Source organism: Chanos chanos, chromosome 2 (genome assembly GCF_902362185.1).
Source record: "Chanos chanos chromosome 2, fChaCha1.1, whole genome shotgun sequence".
Lineage (NCBI taxonomy): Eukaryota > Metazoa > Chordata > Actinopteri > Gonorynchiformes > Chanidae > Chanos > Chanos chanos.
In genome coordinates, this window is record NC_044496.1 from 57,331,972 (window position 1) to 57,350,227 (window position 18,256).

General features: G+C 48.1%; 1 protein-coding gene across 1 annotated transcript; it reads left to right on the forward strand.

The window, feature by feature from the left end:
- Positions 1 to 4,772: 4,772 nt before the first annotated feature.
- On the forward strand, positions 4,773 to 17,638 carry fhdc2 (FH2 domain containing 2). Its single transcript, XM_030765587.1, has 12 exons — positions 4,773 to 4,850; positions 10,114 to 10,638; positions 11,029 to 11,090; positions 13,216 to 13,318; positions 13,742 to 13,827; positions 14,072 to 14,172; positions 14,547 to 14,617; positions 14,821 to 14,928; positions 15,118 to 15,188; positions 15,373 to 15,490; positions 15,672 to 15,836; positions 15,989 to 17,638. The coding sequence occupies exons 1-12, from the start codon at positions 4,773 to 4,775 to the stop codon at positions 17,636 to 17,638; spliced, it is 3,138 nt and encodes a 1,045-aa protein (XP_030621447.1).
- The last annotated feature ends 618 nt before the right edge of the window (positions 17,639 to 18,256 follow it).

Consider the following 18,256-nt stretch of genomic DNA (forward strand, 5'->3'; position numbering starts at 1 on the left):
ATTAGAGCAGACACCGCACCAGTCATCATGCATACAGGACTAGATCACCATGACGTTTGCCAAGTGTCCGTTTAGATTAGACCAGAACTGTTTATTAAAGCCAAACTTGTTTTGGGCTCTCTTCATCTATGCCCTACTTTCCACCCTCATACCTACCTCTGCATTTTATAGCTATTAACAGCAGTTCAGTTTGAGACTCAGGACTCTGACACAGTTTTATATTGTATCTTGCATTTGACCACAGTACTGTCCCACTTTTCCAAAGTGCCCTGTTGCATATGGAGCACGTTGGGATGAAGTGCTTCATCCTTCCAGAGACATTCGGATCGGCAGCTCTACAATAATAAGTCAATATACTATACATGCACTCCATTTGGGATTAAAACAAGCAACCTGCTGGCTTCTGGGGCACAGCTGAGACACCAATCCTCCCTTTGAGGTCATGTATCCACTGGTCACTACGGCCCTTGGTTGTGGTGCAGACTAAAACCCACATTGAAATGGAGGCATATGAGAGTAATCATGCATGCTCTGCCCAGGCAAGATCACAGCCAAAGTGACCGCTTCGATTTGTGACCACGGCATCCCATATGAGCGCTCTTTCCGCTCCGCTGGAGCTTGACTGTAACTGACTGGAGTCCCGGCACACAATGTCACTTTTCAGGGAAGCCCTGACTTGACGCAGTACCAGTTTTGATGCTCAGCTGGTCCCATTGTGTGATTCGTAGAGTGTCAACATTTGACGTATGTGCAATGTATTGGGATTGGGGGAGGGGGTGTCTGTTATGGAAATTAGAGTTCTGACACATTTATGAGGTAAAAGAAAAATACAGTGAGTTTTGTGTTTGGATAACTGCAACTTCTACTGAAATCAGTTTTCAAAGTTGTATTACAGTTATATGGAAATATCTAGATCACTGAAATTAGATACATTTTCAATCAAAAAAAGAACTGTTTGAAAAAATGCTGTATCCCATACGTGGACCACATATGCAATGGTAGTTTTTGTCATGTGTGGTCAATGTGTTTTGTCTTAATAAGGATAGTAACAAATAAACTACATCATTCTTTTTAATGTGACTGCTCTAGGTTCACTATCTTTGGCTAACAGTTTGAGGACCAAAACTGAACTCATCAAACACGTCAGTATGCCACACAGAAGATCTTAAAGAGCATACAACGTACAAAACCATCCAGTTTCAAGTCTTTATCGTTCAGGCTCTGTCCTGCTTCGTCCTGCCTTGTTTTTCACTTCACCACGATGAACGGTCTGTTTCCCTGTCATTTCAGACAGTTTAACGTAGCCGACGGGGTCAGCTACTCCTGCCACAGGTCACTGCGTTAAAAGCCCCTTAGAGAGACCGCAACGCAGCGAAGCCCGCGAGACCCATCAGCAGCAGGGCGACATGACTCAGCACCTCCATCCCCCCCCCCCCCCCCCCCCCCCCCCCCCCCCCCCCCCCCGCCCCTGTCCCCGGGTGAGTTCCCTCAGTCAACACCCCCACAGAGCACCCAACACACACATGGACTAGGGGAGGGGGAGCCAAGACCTGTGGACCTGTTTCTGTATGAAAAAGGCTTCCGATAACATTGACGTAGCCCCCATGGCATGAGAGGTGACCGCGCAGCTAGGTGACAATCTAAGTTGTGGCGATAATATAAGCCCTCAGAGATTGACCTCTGACCCCAGCCCCCTTTCTCCCCCGTTGGGAATTTGGCCCCCTGGGAGGGAACTTTCAGCGCAGCCCGAGGGCGCTGTCCTGCTTTTGGTGTTTCTGAAGCACAGCCAGTCTCACTAATCCAGGCCGCGTCTCTGGTTTCTCCTCTGCACCAACAGAGACTTTTCACATCAGATAACTAAAAAAAAAAAAAAAGAAAAGTGAGTTTGGTGTGTGCACATGAGATGTAAACAAGAACACATGGCTTTGTTTAACACATAGCAGCTGGCACGTCCTCACTCAAACTGATACTGTTCCACATGGAGCTAGTGAGGAACTCAGACGTTCTCATTGTTGGTTATCAACGCTACAGAGATAGCACATTTTCTTCAGCTTTAAGAACAAATCCTGAATTATTTAAACTGCCCCCCCCCCCCAACCCCCTTCTCATCTGTTTCATGACCAAACAAACAGGCCAAAGGAAGAGGTGAGCAGACAGGGCTAACAAGCTCAGATTTATCTTTGAGGAGGCCCAGTGTTGGCTGAGTGAGTGAGTACAAACTGCAGGGGGGCTTCTAGTCTGGTCACCATGTTTTTTATCATATTTTCCATCATCACAGGCCACACAAACAGTAGAGAAAGTTTAGAGGAAAAAAAAGAAGGAAGGAAAGAAAGAAAGTAAAGACTAGACAGGAATGTTGTGTGCATTTGGGTAAAAAGTGCCATGAGTCATTGTGGGAGAAATGTCTGTTCTGGGAGAGAAGGTGTGAGCCCCCCCCCCCCCCCCCCCACTCTCTGATGGAACAAGGTTAGATCCAAACACCACTGCAAAGCCTTAGGGTGAAAGTCTGTATCATGAAATCTTTCCATTTTGCTCAGTAGTTTTTGGGGGTTTTTTTTTCCATTCCTCTACCCTAAACCACACCACAGTTATTCCTATTCCCATTGCCCTGGTTTGACCTAAATATAGTGAAGCCTTTGGTCTTAGAGGCCGTGTGTGTGCTTGTGTGTGAGTCTTGGAGACTAAAGGGGTAATATTTGATAATAGTGGGTAATAACTCTAATTAGGGCTGATGGTTGTCCTTATTGTGAATGGGGTTTCCTCAAAGAGCCTGAGTCTTTTCACTCTGTTTAGTCTTCTCTGATGAGGCAACCCAACAACAGAATATCCACTTTGCTCGGTAAAGCCCAGATCTCTGTTCTGCCTATCTCCTGCTCTCCCTGCTTTGGTCACTCCTCCTTTTGTGCCAGTTTCCCTTTCTCTCCTTGCCAAACATGCTGGAGCTCTTTTTGTGAGTGGGGGACTCCATGAGTATGCTCTCACAAAAGCAGAATAACTTGACACAAACACACACCCAGTGCAGTCATTGATTTTATTGACTAGTCACAGAATGCTATTGTGCCCTCATTTCCTCTGCATAATATTTTTTTTTTCCATCAATATACACAGCGAAAGTGTGTCATTCAACGCGTGACTTGAGCACAAACGCTCGTCCTAAACGAATTAAACCATCGCAAAAACCAGAACACGGCACAGTCACACTTTTCCCATTAAACTGCCCGGTGCGACTGGCTTTAAGCCGGAACCGCACTGAACCACACCGAGAGCATGGTCCAGCGTCCAGGCTCTCGTGCTGGTGCTACCCGAAGGCCAAGGGAGGCCAGGGGAAAGCGGTCCTCGTCAGCGGCCCGAGGTGCAAGGGCGTCTTGTTTAACCAACAGCTCTGCAGCCCAGGCAGAAGGCAGGCCGCATTGTTATGTAACAGTTTAGCTGCTAATGAATGGGGGCCCACAGGAAAAAAGGGCCTGGTGAATGGAGGGCCCTAGAAGCACCAGGGAGGAAGAATAGAGGGTTAATCCCAGGAGCAGTCCCTTCCCGAGGTCCTCCTCACATCTCCGACATGTCTGCCATTCACACTTAAACACAGTGCCACTAACAGAAACCAGGGAACCGGGGGTAAATAAGGGGTGTTCTTGTTTAGTGAGGCCAGGAACGGTGCGCTCTCCGAGGGGGAGAGCTTAATCCCTATGGTCCTAAGCTCCGGGGCCAAGCTCCGGCTCCCCCTCTCTCTCTTTTCCATGTGACCCCGAGGGCCAAGGCACCTCGCCAACAGCTCCTCTGTCTCCATGAGAATGACATCACTGCTTGGCAAGAGAGGGGCCGCTGAGGGGGAGAGGAGGAGTAATGAGGATGAAATGTCCACACCAAACAGTGTGTGTGAATGTGAGAGTCTATACGCCGTGTGGATCACGTAGATGAGCTTTCCCTATCTCAGGCCCTTACAGCCAGAGAGAATGGGACGAGGTGAGAAACAGACAGATTACAGACGACTAATCAGATTAAAATATAACGAAAGTACATACAGGGGAATGAGAGCTGGGTTTTTGTTTTTTGTTTTTTTTATTACAAGGAGCAATAAGCAACAAGATATTAGAGCGCTTGCAAAATGAATGACTAAATAAAGTTGTTGGTGTTGTTAATGTGCAAAATTCCAACACTGTGAATTTTAGATTATGGTTGCAGAGAGAGAGAGAGAGAGAGAGAGAGAGAGAGAGAGAGAGAGAGAGAGAAAGAGCAGGATGAAGGGCTGCAGGCTATAGTGGTGGGGGGGGGGGAGACAGGGACAGGAGCTGGCCTATGTAAAATAACTCAACATGGACTCTATACAGGCCCATCGTACCAAGGGCCTCCCTGTCTGTGCTTTATGCACAGTCCATTTGGTGACGCCTCATTGTATACTGGCCATGCATTGAGAGCTCCTTTAGAAGACTTCCTTTACAAGACACTGGGCTTTGAATATTAACTGTGATCAGTCTTGCCACACAAGAAGACTCCTCCAGTGCCCTCTGTCAAAATAGCCAGGCTTCAGCCAAGCACTCTCCTCTGCTCATTGTTCCCTCTCTTCTCAGGGCTGGATGTTTAATTATACAGAGGCTCTTGAGTTCACTCAATAGCCAACAGCAAATTTCAATTCTGCCCTTTGTACCATTACAAACATTACAGAATCATATCAGTGTAGCCGATATAACAGACAAAACATTCAGGCAATACTCAATAGGCAGTGGAAGTTAATTGTGTGTCTATTTGAGATGGGGAATACGACAGTGCGGACAATGGGAACGGGATTTTTCCGTGTCATTGTGACAGGGCCGAGCGAACCCTCAGTCCTCAGCAAAGCAATCGCTGCGACAGTGAGAACAGGAAGGGGAGCAGGGGCAGGGAGAGCACTGATGAGTGTTTGTGAGGCCCAATAATCTCCTTTATTGAGTCTCAGGAAATCCTAATTAGAGTCGGAAGTGTTCCGCGTAGACAGATGTGCAAAAACAAATAAGAGGTGACTACCCACAGAGCCACTGAACGCCCCTCTCTTTGGGTGTGTCTGTGCACACACACACACACACACACACACACACAAACACTCACACACACACACTCACACACTCACTCACACACACACTCACACAAACACAAACACAGTCTCTAATAGCACTCTATTAGTTAGCAACTGACCTCCTTCATCAGGTGGTTTAAATTTCTGGATGGGATTCAAATCAGTATTAGTGGACAAAAATGCTTTAAAATCCTTTTGAAGCTGCCAAAAAAAAAAAAATGTTGAAAGTCTGTGTATGAAACGAAAAGCACTATCAGTGAATTTTCTTATCCTCTGTCTTAATTGAGAAAAAAAACTCTGGTCTCTGGTTGCGTTAAACAGAGCTTTCTCCTGCCACACAGCTCAAAGAAGCTACTAAGGTCCAGCTTTGTCCACACATTGATTAAGACAGGGCTGTCTCTAGAGTCCCCATGCCTGAGACAACCACCATATAGTTTATAAAACCCTATAGATACAATTTCCCTGCAGAACAAAAGAGAGTTAAAAAAAAAAAAAGTTCTTGTTTATCAACCGCCAATCACTGGGCATGAGGCCAGAAATGGCTTACTGAAATAACAAAGGAGTAGGAGAGACTGCTGAGAGACCATCCGCTAAGGTCCGCAGGCCTGGCAGTTTAAGGGCCTGTCACGTCACTCGCTCTACCATCTCTCTCTCAGCAACAGTCCGTTTATTTGACCGATCGTCTGCCCTCTGCTTGCCGGGTCTCTGTCTGTCTCCATATGTTTGTATCTGCGTCTAATGGCCTGTCTGTGAACCAACCAAATTTCCAGCCCACCACCCCCACTGTTGCCACTCACCATTTTTGTCTTTTACTGTCTCTGTTCCCTCCACCCCACCCCACCCCACCTCACCCCATCCCATCCCACCCCACCTCACCCCATCCCATCCCACCCCACCTCACCCCATCCTCCAATCTCTGCTCAGCTCCTCTTTCACCCTAAGCCATGTCTTTGTCTGCTGTTTGTCTCTGTTTTTTTTTGCATGAGAGTTGGCTTCAGTCGTGAGACAGCACCTGGGTTCCATTAAAAGGTCCGATGTCCCTCGATCTCAGATCAGATACAGGTGCTCAGAACGACCCCCTGCTGATCCACTCACTCCCCGAATTCACTCGGCCCACGTCCCCAGCAGAGAGGAAATACAGCACGCACAGTGAAAATACTGCAGTCCAAACCGGCTTCAGAAGGATCATGTGTTTCACATTTTCTCCAACTGTGAAGTTATTGTTGACCCGATTATTGGTGCTCACTCTAACAGATTTTGAGAAGGAACCTGACATCTGTGACCTCTTTTAATCTGGGTGCACAAAGAGACTAATCAATACTTTTAATTCAGAAAATACTTTCACACCAAGCTAATTACTGTACGGGGCACAAGGAGAGGGGAGTAAAAAAAAAAAAAAAAAAATCAATTCCTGGTAAGTGCTTTTTGTTTTGTTATGGCGCACAGTTTAAACGACTTTGGTCTAGAGCTTAAAGTGAAAAGGCTACTTAGCTTTAATGACACTGAGGACCTGCTGTACGGTTCAGGGACAGAGGCCCTGGCCAGAGAACGGGCTACGGCGGGTCTACAGGACGCTAATAGGCTAACCTTTATGTAACCCTGCAGGAACTTCAAAGACAGATTTAGATTTCAAAAGGGCAGCCCCGGTGTAATCCAGTGCTCGAGCCCCCGTCAGTCTGCCTCACAGCACTAAGCCATGGGCCACCTTACCCCTCTCTGCCCTAAACGGGGGGCGAACGCGGGGGGGGGGGGGGGGGGGGGGGGGGCAGAGGGAGAGGAGAAAGCAACTCCTCTACAAATGCATTCTCACGCTCATTTGCCGTCACTTTCTCACAATCGGCTCATGAAAGAGCCATCCGTGCTCCTCAGCGTGTTAACACTCCACATCCTCGACGCATGCACCGCTTCCACCCCTCAGAACAGACTGCTGTTCCTAAAAAACTCCTCATGCATTCACATTCAAAAGAATGTCTTTCATTCCACACGCGCACGCGCGCACACACACACACACACACACACACACACACACACGTGTTCCACAAAACACACAAACATACATTTTACTAGCCTCACAAACCAATCCAAAGGGCTTTCTCTTGCTGGTTTACAAGTCTGTGTTTTTTTTTTTTTCCACTTGGCATATCAAGACAAATGTAAATTGACCTTGTTTAAAAACACAAGCTGAATTTATTTGTTTTTACATCTATATCTCAGAACTTTAGTCTTCATGAACCTGAGTATGAAACATAACACATAGAAGCGCGGTCTCTCTCTCTCTCTCTCTCTCTCTCTCTCTCTCTCTCTCTCTCTCTCTCTCTCTCTCTCTCAGGATGGTGGCGTTTCCTTGAATTCTCAGAGCTGAGTCCGCTAAAGAAAAAGAACAGCGGTGAATAACCAGTAAAAGTTTCCTGACAGAGGTTTATTCTGGCACCGTGAAGCACAAAACAACTGAAAGATCCAGGGCCGTATCCTGGTAATTAATGGCTACCCTGTTCTGTTGATCTCCACCTTTCAACATGCTCCGTGAGCCGGTTCACCTGAGAACGCTGCTAACATGGCACAGGAGAACTTCCAGCACCTTGAATGAATGGGTCACAAAAGAGACTCAACACTTGCACTGCTATCTGATCTGCTCTCTCCCTTTTTTTTTCCACCTTTCCCTCGACTTCTGACTCCTTGGTTTTCTTTCGCGTTGAAAACGTCAGGCTAAGAGCATGTCCTCACACGAGTTCCCAGGGTCTCCCCGTACCTGGTGCTCACCTGAACCCCCTCCCTTCTAGGTTCTCAGTGACCCCCTGATCAAGGCACTCCACACTAGGTCAGTCACATCACAGCTGCCTGGCTCAAAGACAGAAAAAAAAAGAGATTTATCAGCCTTCAGAGTACTGATAGATAGATGGTCTGTCCCTCATCAAGGTCCCCCTGCGGACAAGAATAAGAGCTGACCACATTCAGCTCATTCAAAGAGTTAACTCAGACGCGTATCGGTAATATGGTGATTCGACGTCTTGTTTGTAAGGATAAGATCTCAAAATCGAGAATAATAATCGAATTTAAACCAAGAACTGAAATCGCATGGACGAAGGTAAAACGCAGAAAGTAACCTTAAGTAACGTTGCTATTTTTCCACAATATGCACAGAAGAAGCACTTTTCCGGACAACGTCAGCTATATGCAGTACTGTATACGGTTAAATTAGAGGACGTTTCTTCAAATCGTCGAAAAGTGGCTCGAAACAGGCCTAACAAAATCAATATCGAAACATAAATGTTCAAATCTGTGCTATTCGAACACCGTGATTGGTGAGGGAGACACCACACCTGTTTGCTCCCGAATGTAATTTCTCGTCGCTGTAAAGACCCAATGAGGCGTTTTGACTACACTGCGCATGCGCGTTCTTGCGAGTGCGCTCTGAAAGTTTTCATAGTTCAACCGAACGCCCCAGTGAGGGTAACTGTATGAGACGAGGGCGGTGTGGTAGAGATGAAGGGAAAACCCATTTCACGGAATTACAGAGTAGGGATGAACACTAAGAAATTGTGTTGAAAAAGCGTGGCAGATTCTACCATAAATATTATAACGGACAAGGTAAGTCATAACACTTTATTTAAACGTGTTTTGTTCTCTTTACAGAGTCTTAGCGTAACATTTAAAACCAGGCATCTTACATCTTGCTTTAAATAATCCAGATCTAGCGTTATAGTTTGCAGAGAATTCAGAAGTTATGGCAGTTTATCCAGATCTCTAACTGACATCAAAGATAACTTTTTCTCGTTGTACACAACCCAAGGCATCCCAGCGAGGACTCATCGCTGCATTTTGTTTGTACGTGTTTTTTTGGTAAATGGGGATGGTAATTTTGAAATGGGGCTTTATGATTGATGTAGACTACAGACGGTGGTCGTCTGTTTTTAATTATTTGTATCCAACAGTCATTACTGTATTAAACAGTGGTCTTTCCAGATTCATCAAATTCACACTGACCGCTAGACGCTCTTAATATCTTTGACTTTATCCGGATAACTGTAACTTTTTTGCGTCTGCTGTTCTGCAAAGTATCCAATTCAGTTCCGTGAAAAGTCAGAGTCCGTTTAATAGTGTTGAAAATATTTTAGGAGCAAGCAAACTAAAGTGCAAAACCGACCTGTACCTTAAGTTTTGTGGTCTTCAAAGTTTTTGTAATTTGATTCGCTGTTATCTGGGATCGCTAGAGATAGCGCGCTCATGTGGCACGTCAGGGAATAAATTTGGCATTCACTCAAACGTTTACGCGCATGAAAACCTGTAAATGTTTAATATGCAGTTCTGCAGAACCGCCTCTATTATTACCAGTTAGATGTTTTTGTACAAAAGGAATCAACGTATTCTACCCTTGTTTTGCACACTCCATCGATCGATAGCTTTACTGGATTCATATTTTTCAATACCCGTTGATATTCCAACTGTCACTACTATATTTCAGCCCTTTCTCGCTCTCTCTCCCTCTCTCTCTGATGTCTTCGTTCGTGTTAATTAGAAGGCAGGTTTGAAATAGAGCCAGGTCTTGTTTGGTTGAGGTGTGGATCACAGCACAGGTAAAATCATGCAGGACTAGACAAGCTGTTGAGATCGGGAGGGTAAGGGAGGGATGAGTCAGAACGCTCTCCTGCCACGTGCAGTAAATATATCCCACTACCTTGAACTCTTTTCTGAAAGTGTAAAAGTTCAAAAATGACAGTTTAAACGTTAGCTGGCTGCTTCTCATTCAGGAGAAGACCATACTCATTACAGACACACTCATGTTAATTACAGGACCAGAGCTGCCAGGTGTTTGAACCCACAGCCTTCATCAGTGCAGCACTTTCAGCTGAATTTCAACAGTAAACAACTGAACTGACACACTGACCCTCACTGACAGGCACTGGACAAGGCAGTCCTGTCATCTTGTGACTTGTGTCTTGACACCTTTTGTTCAGCAGTGGAAATGCATTAAAAGTAACTTGGTCATAAAGACATTAACTGACTTCTGATGTGATTGTTATGAATAGCTGTCAGCTGTTAATTTCTGTTATTTTTCAGATCAGAAATCCAACGGGAGAGACAGAGGCAAATTAGTAGGACTGTGTATCGTGAGCAACAGAGGACTACGCCTACTCCTTCATGGAGACAGGCCAATTTCTGTGCACATTAGCCTGTCAGTCAAAGCCAAGGAGTCCTGGAGGAGCGTTGGTGGAGCGTTGTCTGTTGGCCCCTGCGGCTCCGTTTCGGAAGTGACGGCCATGGATGCAGTCCCCGTCCCCCCACCCCCGACCCCCCCGCCGCCCCCACCTCCTCCGCCGCCCCCCACCGCCTCCATGACCCGCCTGGACTCTGTGCGTCGCCAGAAACTGCGGAACCTCAACTGGGAACGCATTCCGAAGGAGCGCGTGGAAGGTCGGAAGAGCGTGTGGAGCGGAGCTGCCGCCGGGGACGACGACTTCCCCATCGACCTGCACTCTCTAGACGAGCTGTTTGGGCAGAAGGAGTCTGAGACCAGACTGGACCGGACCAGCGGCTTCAGACGCAGCCTGCTCCGCTGCAGGTCGCCCCAGGAGGCCAGCGTTGACAAGGTGAGTTCGGCCGATTCAATAAGACTGAAACGTCTCTTTACCATGTGCGAAGTGGGTCACTTGACCGTTTTCATAAATCAGGTTTACACACTTACCCATGAAAGTTCTAAAGGTTTTACTGTGTCCAAATTCACTGATGCGAATTACGCTGCGGTTGTAGAGTCAGCCCCAGATGTCCCAGAGAGCTGTACAGTTAACTTATGTGTGTTATCACCGTTTGTCTTATCACTGTGACCTTTTTTTGATGGAAATACTTCTGCCCAATGACGCACTCATGCGCATAAATTGAGTTATGCTTATTACATTGCTAACGAATGACTTGCACTGTAAACAAAGCAAGATAACAGAACAGCACGTTGGGTTTTTTTTTTCTTTTCTCTCCCTTTGTAGATTTCGCTGCTGGACTCCAAGCGAAGTATGAATGTGGGAATTTTTCTGCGCCAGTTCAAGACGTAAGTGACTGATTAACGGCCTGTGCACTTTGATACGGTGGAATTACAGTCTGAACTTAAGGCTTTGGTCAACAAAAGAGAAAGTCCTGATGTTATTTCTTCAGAGAGAGGGAGAAAGAGAAAAAGAGAGAGAGAAGGAGAAAAGAAAAAGGAGAGAGAGGGGGGGTGAAAGAGAGAGAGAAAGAGAGGAAGTGGAGGTGTCTTGAATTGCACAACAGGGGGAAGTACTTAACACTTGAGATGGGCAGTCGTGGGGGGAGTGTATTTGTCCGTGTGGGAGATTACCCTACTCAGCGGGGAGCAGTTAGAGTGAACGGCGATGGGGGGGGGGTTTGGATGTGGTGGTGTCAGGCTTGGAACGGGCCGTGTTTAAATGAACAGGTGCTGAGGCCATGGCATCTTAACGTAAGCAGCTGGGTTTGACGGTCAGAGAGGGGGGTCAAAGGTGACACCTGCTTAGGGCACTAAACGCTCCCTCGGCTGGCTCTGACGCCCCCTCCCTACCCCAGAAACAACAACAACAGGAAATCACCTTTTTGGATGTTTAAAAAGGCTTTTAAAAGTTATCACGAGGCAAGTTGTCTTTTTTTTTTCCCCCTTTTATCTGTTCTGTGTGCCCCCCCCCCCCCCCCCCCCCCAACTAGAGGCTCTGTGTTGGCTTTGTATAGTTCTTATTTCAGTCTCTCTTCTTTAGGAAGAGAGTTTGGAATAGACAATACTTTAAACCGGATATGGCAAAGCGAGCTTTTAAACGTCTGTGTGGCGCTCCGTTTTTGGGAACGGCCATGGCTCATTTGCCAAAGCATTGCTCTTTCATGTCTGTGCTTGTACATGCCTTTGTATGAGGGCTGCATTGGGCCACATCCTAATTGAAGAGCGGTTCTCTGGAGCTAAGATCTGTCAGAACTTGTATGGAGAACCATTGTCAGGAATGACTTCACCAGGCACACACACGCACAATAAAACCATTAGTTTCTACTTATTTTTCAAACGTTGGTACACTGGCAGTCTATTGTTAAGGTGTGTGAGCTCAGGAATTGTGTTGTGGTATTTAAAAATAGAGTCTTTGTTTGGCATGCTCCTGAACCTTTTCATTAGTGAATATCAGCTCTTTACGCTCGCTCTGCAACCTTCAATATTCTCTCTCGTAAACAGTGATGTGCAGCTAAACTATTCTCTTTCAAAGCATACCCAACTAAGGCAAAGGAGCCATCTGCGTGTGTGTGTGTGTGTATGTGTGTGTGTGTGTGTGTGTGTGTGTATATCACGTGTTGGTATAGATTTGGCACAAGTGGAAGAGAGTGGGAGGCGAAGAGAAGAGTGAATAGGAAAACAAAACTGGGGTCTTAAGCAGGATGTGTGACCACAGGAAAAGAGAGTGTGTGTAAGAATAACTGATGAACGTGTAATAATAATTATTACACTGTCAGCGGTTTGGTGTTGAAAAGAACGGAGGGCTATTCTTGTGAAAAGGTCAAAGCAAGGGAGAATGGAAGACAACATCTGGTTAAAGGTGGTATTTGTAACGAGGGGATTGACAACACTGTTTCTTCTCTTGTAGATAATGCCTTTTTTTCGCCTGAGGGCACAGGGTGACTTTTAGGAAGTACTGCATGTTTGCATCGCACCCTTTCTCTCCATTCCGTTGGCCTGTGTGGCGTCTAAGGGTTTTTGTCCCATACTGTTACCCAGATAAGCTTGATAAGCTCTCTCTCTCTCTCTCACTTTCTCTCTCTCTCTCTCTCTCTCTCTCTCTCTCTCTCTCTCTCCCCCTCTCTCCCCTTGTCATGTGTGGGTGTGGGTGTGTGCAGTATGTCTGTCCAGTACGATCAAGAGAGAGCAAAGCAAATGCATTGAAATTTCACCTAGACTTTTGTTTTATCTGTCAGTTTCATTTGTTTCTCCAGTAACGAGTCATTAATGATTAAACATCCGTTGTTGTCCAGCGACGCTGGGTGTTTTTTGAGAGCCTACCCTTTTGAGGACCCTCTCCTACCCGCCCCGCCCCCTCCCCTCCACACCCCCCCCCCCCCCAGTCAGAAATCGCAGCTGAAGTCGATAGTTTAACGCGGAGACGTCGTGAAAAAATGATGTCATGCTGATGAGCCGTTTCCTTTTTCCACAGGCCTGCCAAGGAGATTGTGGAGGATATCAGGCAGGGGGCCGGGGAGCGCTACGGGGCAGAGAGACTGACAGAGCTCTGCAAACTCCTGCCTGACAGTGAGGAGGTGAGTATCCCGCTCAGATTGTCCTGCCTGACTCGCTGTACCCCCCCCCCCCCCCCCCCCCCCCCCCCCCCCCCCCCCCCCGACCAGCTGAGACGACGCCTCCTTTCATCTGTTTCTCGTTAATGCGATCATAGATTCGGCCATCGTGTCGTCATGCAGGAATCTCCCTGCATCAACAACACGCTGTATCGATTTACACTGAACACCCCTGTCTCAGCCAGGCGCACGCTGGTCTGTCCACACACAATCAGGCCTGCATGAGCTGGCCAGAGAGAGAGAGAGAGAGAGAGAGAGAGAGACAGACAGATAGACGAACAGATAGATGCATGGATAGATAGAGAGCGAGAGAGAGCACTGCATGTATGAAAGGCTCAGTTAGTTTGGTCCTCCCTGTTCTGATATTCTGCCCTGTTTCCTGTACAGGAGGCCCGTATGAAAAGATTTAATGGAGACCAGAGTTTACTGGGAGAACCAGACCTCTTCTTGCTGCTGTTGGTGAATGTGCCGAGGTAAGTGACGTGTGACCCCCCCCAACTCTGACCCCTCTGGTCAGGAAAAAAGAGAACCCAGCCCTTTTCGCATTCTTAACCTGTAACGGAACCCCTCTCTCCGATCCGAAAGCGTTACCCTTTATCTCAGTGTAGCCATCTGCTGTCCTCAGCTCAGCGTAAACAAAGACACCGCAGATCCATTTTAGCTTTCCTGCTGACTGATCCGTCCCTCTCCCCTCCCATCATGCTTTGCGTCCACCAGCTTTCGCTTGCGTCTGGAGGCCATGATCCTGCAGCAGGAGTTTGACCCCGCTGTGACCTCTCTCTGTGTGGCAGCCAGATGTCTGAGGGAGGCAGCCAGAGGTAAAGTGTCCGTGGGGGTAGGAGTATTGGGTGCAGAAAGGGGGTGGGGGGGTGGGGGGGGCGCTGCCTTTTCACTGGGCACCATTTGATTCTGTTGCACTTTGAATTTCTGTACCCTGCCTGATAAATAATATTCATATGTCTTTGTTCAACCACAAAGCATCTAAAAGCAAAGCAGCTGTTCAAAGCATTTCCAAAGAAACCCGTTTTTTTTTGTTTTTTGTTTTTTTTTTTCTTAAGCCTTCCTCTGAATGTTTTAGAGGAGGACATTGAACGTTGTGAAGGGTGCTTAACGTGGAGATGTGCAGGCTTTTCAGTGACGCTCTCCCATTGACCTCCTTTTTTTTCTTTTTCTTTTTTTTTTTTTTAAACAGAGCTGCTGAGCTGCCAGGAACTGCACTCCATCCTACGCCTGGTTCTCAAGGCTGGAAACTACATGAACGCTGTGAGTGTTTGTCTCCAATAGGCAAGCCAGAACTCTATGTCGTTTTTTATGTCTGTTGGAAAAACTCGGCCTGACGGAGCAGGGGTTCGGTGAAAGGCATCGTTCAGTCAGCGCCCTGGACACGGGTCCCGCTGTGGGCCTTCTGTCTGAGGTGTCTCACACACGTTGGGCTGACCTTTTCCTTGTTTTTTTTTTTTTTTTAGGGAGGATACGCCGGGAATGCGGCGGGATTCAGGATCGCCTCTCTGCTCAAACTGGCCGACACCAAAGCCAACAAGCCAGGCATGAACCTGCTCCATTTTGTTGCGATGGTATGTTCTTTCAGCTCTATTCCTTTTTGCCTTTTCAAGCTTATACCCAGTGTGGGTATCGGTGTGGAACATTTTTACTGCATGTGTGTTCAGAAGATCATTCATCACTCACTGCTGCTGCTGATCTGTGCGCTTTAAAATGTGAAACGGCGTCTTACAAACCAAACCTCATAAACCTTAATTTTGCAGGAGGCAGTGAAGAAGGATGTGAGTTTGCTGTCGTTTCCAAACCAGCTCACCCATTTGGGTCCAGCCTCCAGGTATGTGCTCTGCCAACCTACTGATTGTATAAGACTTTCTATTCAACATAACATTTCTGACTAGTCAACACTAAACATTAATCAGTCAACAGTAGAGAAGAGGCACTGCATGTCGTTTATATGCCATGGCAGAAGAGAAGCCGGAGTTTAATTGAGTTTTGTCCCTTCCTCTGTGTCTGGCCAGGTTATCAGAGGAGTCAGTGTTGGAGGATCTGTCACGGCTGCACAGCAGGGTGGCCTCTCTGAGAAACAGTGTGCAGACAGAGCCAGAGATCCAGCAGCACACCAGACCCTTCCTGAAGGTGAGAACGGTCTTGGAACAATGATGCTTATCTCTCCGATGTGGACGTTTTAAGTGAACAGCGTGTGCGGTAATCTCACGGCGACAGGCCCGTGTCTATTATGGATGCCCTAGTGTGCTCTGTGTGTCGTCCTTCTCAAAGTGGAAGTGGTGTGTCATCCTGGTTCATTCTCCACGTGCAGGTCGCGGAGGAGAGGCTAAAGGAAGCTGAGGACGAGGTGGAGAACTTGAGAAAAACCAGTCAGGCACTGGTGGAGTTTTTCTGCGAGGACGACAGCTCTTTCAAACTGGAAGAAGCATGCCGCATCTTCCACGGTTTCTGCCTTCGCTTCCAAAAAGCTGTCAGGGTGAGTAAACACATACAAACGGTCGCTTTTAGCCGCGTCGTTAAACATCAATATTTATCTTCAGCCATTTGTGTCTCTGCTTAGATCACTCTAACGGTCCGACTGCTTTTTGCCAGGTCAGTCTGTCATTTCCTAATGTGGTGTCTTTTTAGGAGAACTCCGACCGGGAGCTGAAGGAGCAGAGGAGAGTGGAGCGAGAGCGGGAGAACGTGATGAAGAGGCGCTCGTTGGCAGTGTGCGTCGGGGTGGAGCTGGACGGAGAGCCAGACGACCTGGAGCGAACGCTGGAGAGGAACCTGAGCTGTACGTGGAGTCGTCGCAGCTTGCGCAGACACTCCCAGCACTTCAACCCCGAGGGGAGGAACTCTCAAAACCTCAGCACGGAAGGGAGGAAAACCTTCCGGCCCTTTAACACGGAGGAGAGGAACTCTTTCAACCTCGACGGTTCTGAGGAAAAAAATTCCCCTCGCCAACACCTCAATTTAGAAGGCTTTGGCCGACAATCCACACTAAGCAGGCAATCGCTGAACGCAGAAACCACTAACACTACTGGTTTTCTACGTGGTCTTCACACTGATACAACATTATCCCAGCAGGAGCTGACCACAGACTCTACCAGTGGCCACGCCATTATTACCCCCTCTAGCATAAAATACAATCCAGGGAGAGCTTCGCCCAGGGACACCTTTTTGCCATTAACACCATCCAACGTTTCCTTATGTAATCAACAACAGGAGACGACCGGTGCCTCACAGCACGCGGGGCTGTCCCCCAACGGAGTTCTCAGGACTGAGACGCTCGTTCAAGAGACTTCTCAAAGCGCGTCGCCAATAGAAACGGATGCGCCTGCCCCTGTGGTGGAGCAGGCCGAGCCTGGCCCCCTGCAGCTGCTGTCTGAGAGAGGAGTGACTCCACAGACATGCACTGAGATGGCCAACCGCCCAGGAGGGGAAACCTGGCTGAGCTCCTGCCTGTCTGAGTCCGCTCCGCAGTTGGCTCAGGAGGCTGGGGCGGCCAGCCCGGACAGGGAGTGTAACTTTCCGCGGGTGGGAGAAACCGTGGAGTGCCACACGCTGGTGAGGGGACTGCGTTCGTACGAGAACCTCACGCCTTCCGCTCCCCGGTCGGCGTCCAACCACTGCTCCAAGTGGAAGAAGGAGAGGGAGGCGGAGGAGAGGGACGGAGCCTCCTCCCCCCATACCAAGGAGGACCCTCGTAGTGGGAAGACCCCCACACGCGGGCCCAAAAGGACCCTGGTGCCTCGCAGTGGGCCGTCCAGCAGCACCAGCGCTCTGAAAGTCCGTCCTAAGGTGGAACTTCTTCCTGCGGACGGGCCGTCGAATCCGCGCGCTACTTCCCTAACGCCTCCTCGTACCTCCTCGCTACGCTCCTCGCCGATCACGCGCCCCACCAGCGTCCAAAACGAACTCAAACGCAGCAGCAGCGTGCGGGAGAAGACGCAGACCCAGCCCGACCAAACGGTTAAGCAGAACCGTCGGCCCGCGGAGAGAACCGTCGCGGAGAGAGAAAAGGCGACCGCTGTCCGCGAGCCTTTCGTCAGGGGATCCACGTTACGAGTTTCCAAACGTCTGGCTCCCAATCCCGAGTCCCAGATCCCTTCCCAGCCTCGCCCCGTCGCCAGTCCGACGGCCACCACCGCGAAGACCATCCGTACGACTGTGATTAACGCCGCCAAAGCCAAAACAGCCAAGGGCTCTGAGTCCGCCTCCTCCAAAAGCTCAGGGACACGAATCCCTGGCTCCAGAATGCCACGCCCTGCAGCCCAACGCACCTGGAGGTGATGCTCGATCCAGTCAACACAAAGCTTTGCGTTGTCCAGCTCTACATTATTTGAGTACGTGTGTGTGTGTGTGTTCGTGCTTGGAGGTGCCTGTAAGTGAGCGGGTATTGAAATGAATGTGACAGCGAATGAACTGTGTTGTGTTTGAAAGAGGCTTCATTTACCTGTGGACTGAATGTTTTTTTTTTTTTTTACTATCACTGCCAATCCAGCACTATTGCCCCTCCTACATCTGTTTTTGCTCCCAAATGACCTTTGGATAAAGGAGCTATTGGTTCCCTCTAGTTTGGATAAAAGAGCTGTTTGATTCCCTCTGGTTTTGAAGGTGAATCCAGGACAAAGTAGCAGGGACTCCACCTGAATCAGGAGTCCTAATTTTCAGGATTGCGTTTGTGAAGGATGTGCACGGTAAACACAAAAAATAACAGCACTGCTTTTTTCTTTTCTTCTTCTTTTTTTTTTTTTTTTTTTTGGGCATCACTCGTTACCTCTGACTTCAAAGTGCGTCCTGTGCAGGCTGCAGGCCACTTCAGGAGGGAAAGCGACAATAACAACAAAAACCCATCTGACAGTCTCTTCACTTTTCTCTGTGGACATTTTTTTTTCCCCAGGAACCAGA

Coding starts and splice junctions, on each gene's coding strand:
- fhdc2 (XM_030765587.1), top strand. CDS start 4,773: ATGGGAACGGGATTTTTCCGTGTCATTGTGACAGGGCCGAGCGAACCC. Junction 4,851..10,113: donor GCAAAGCAATCGCTGCGACA/GTGAGAACAGGA, acceptor TTTTCAGATCAG/AAATCCAACGGGAGAGACAG. Junction 14,173..14,546: donor TCTGAGGGAGGCAGCCAGAG/GTAAAGTGTCCG, acceptor TTTTTTAAACAG/AGCTGCTGAGCTGCCAGGAA.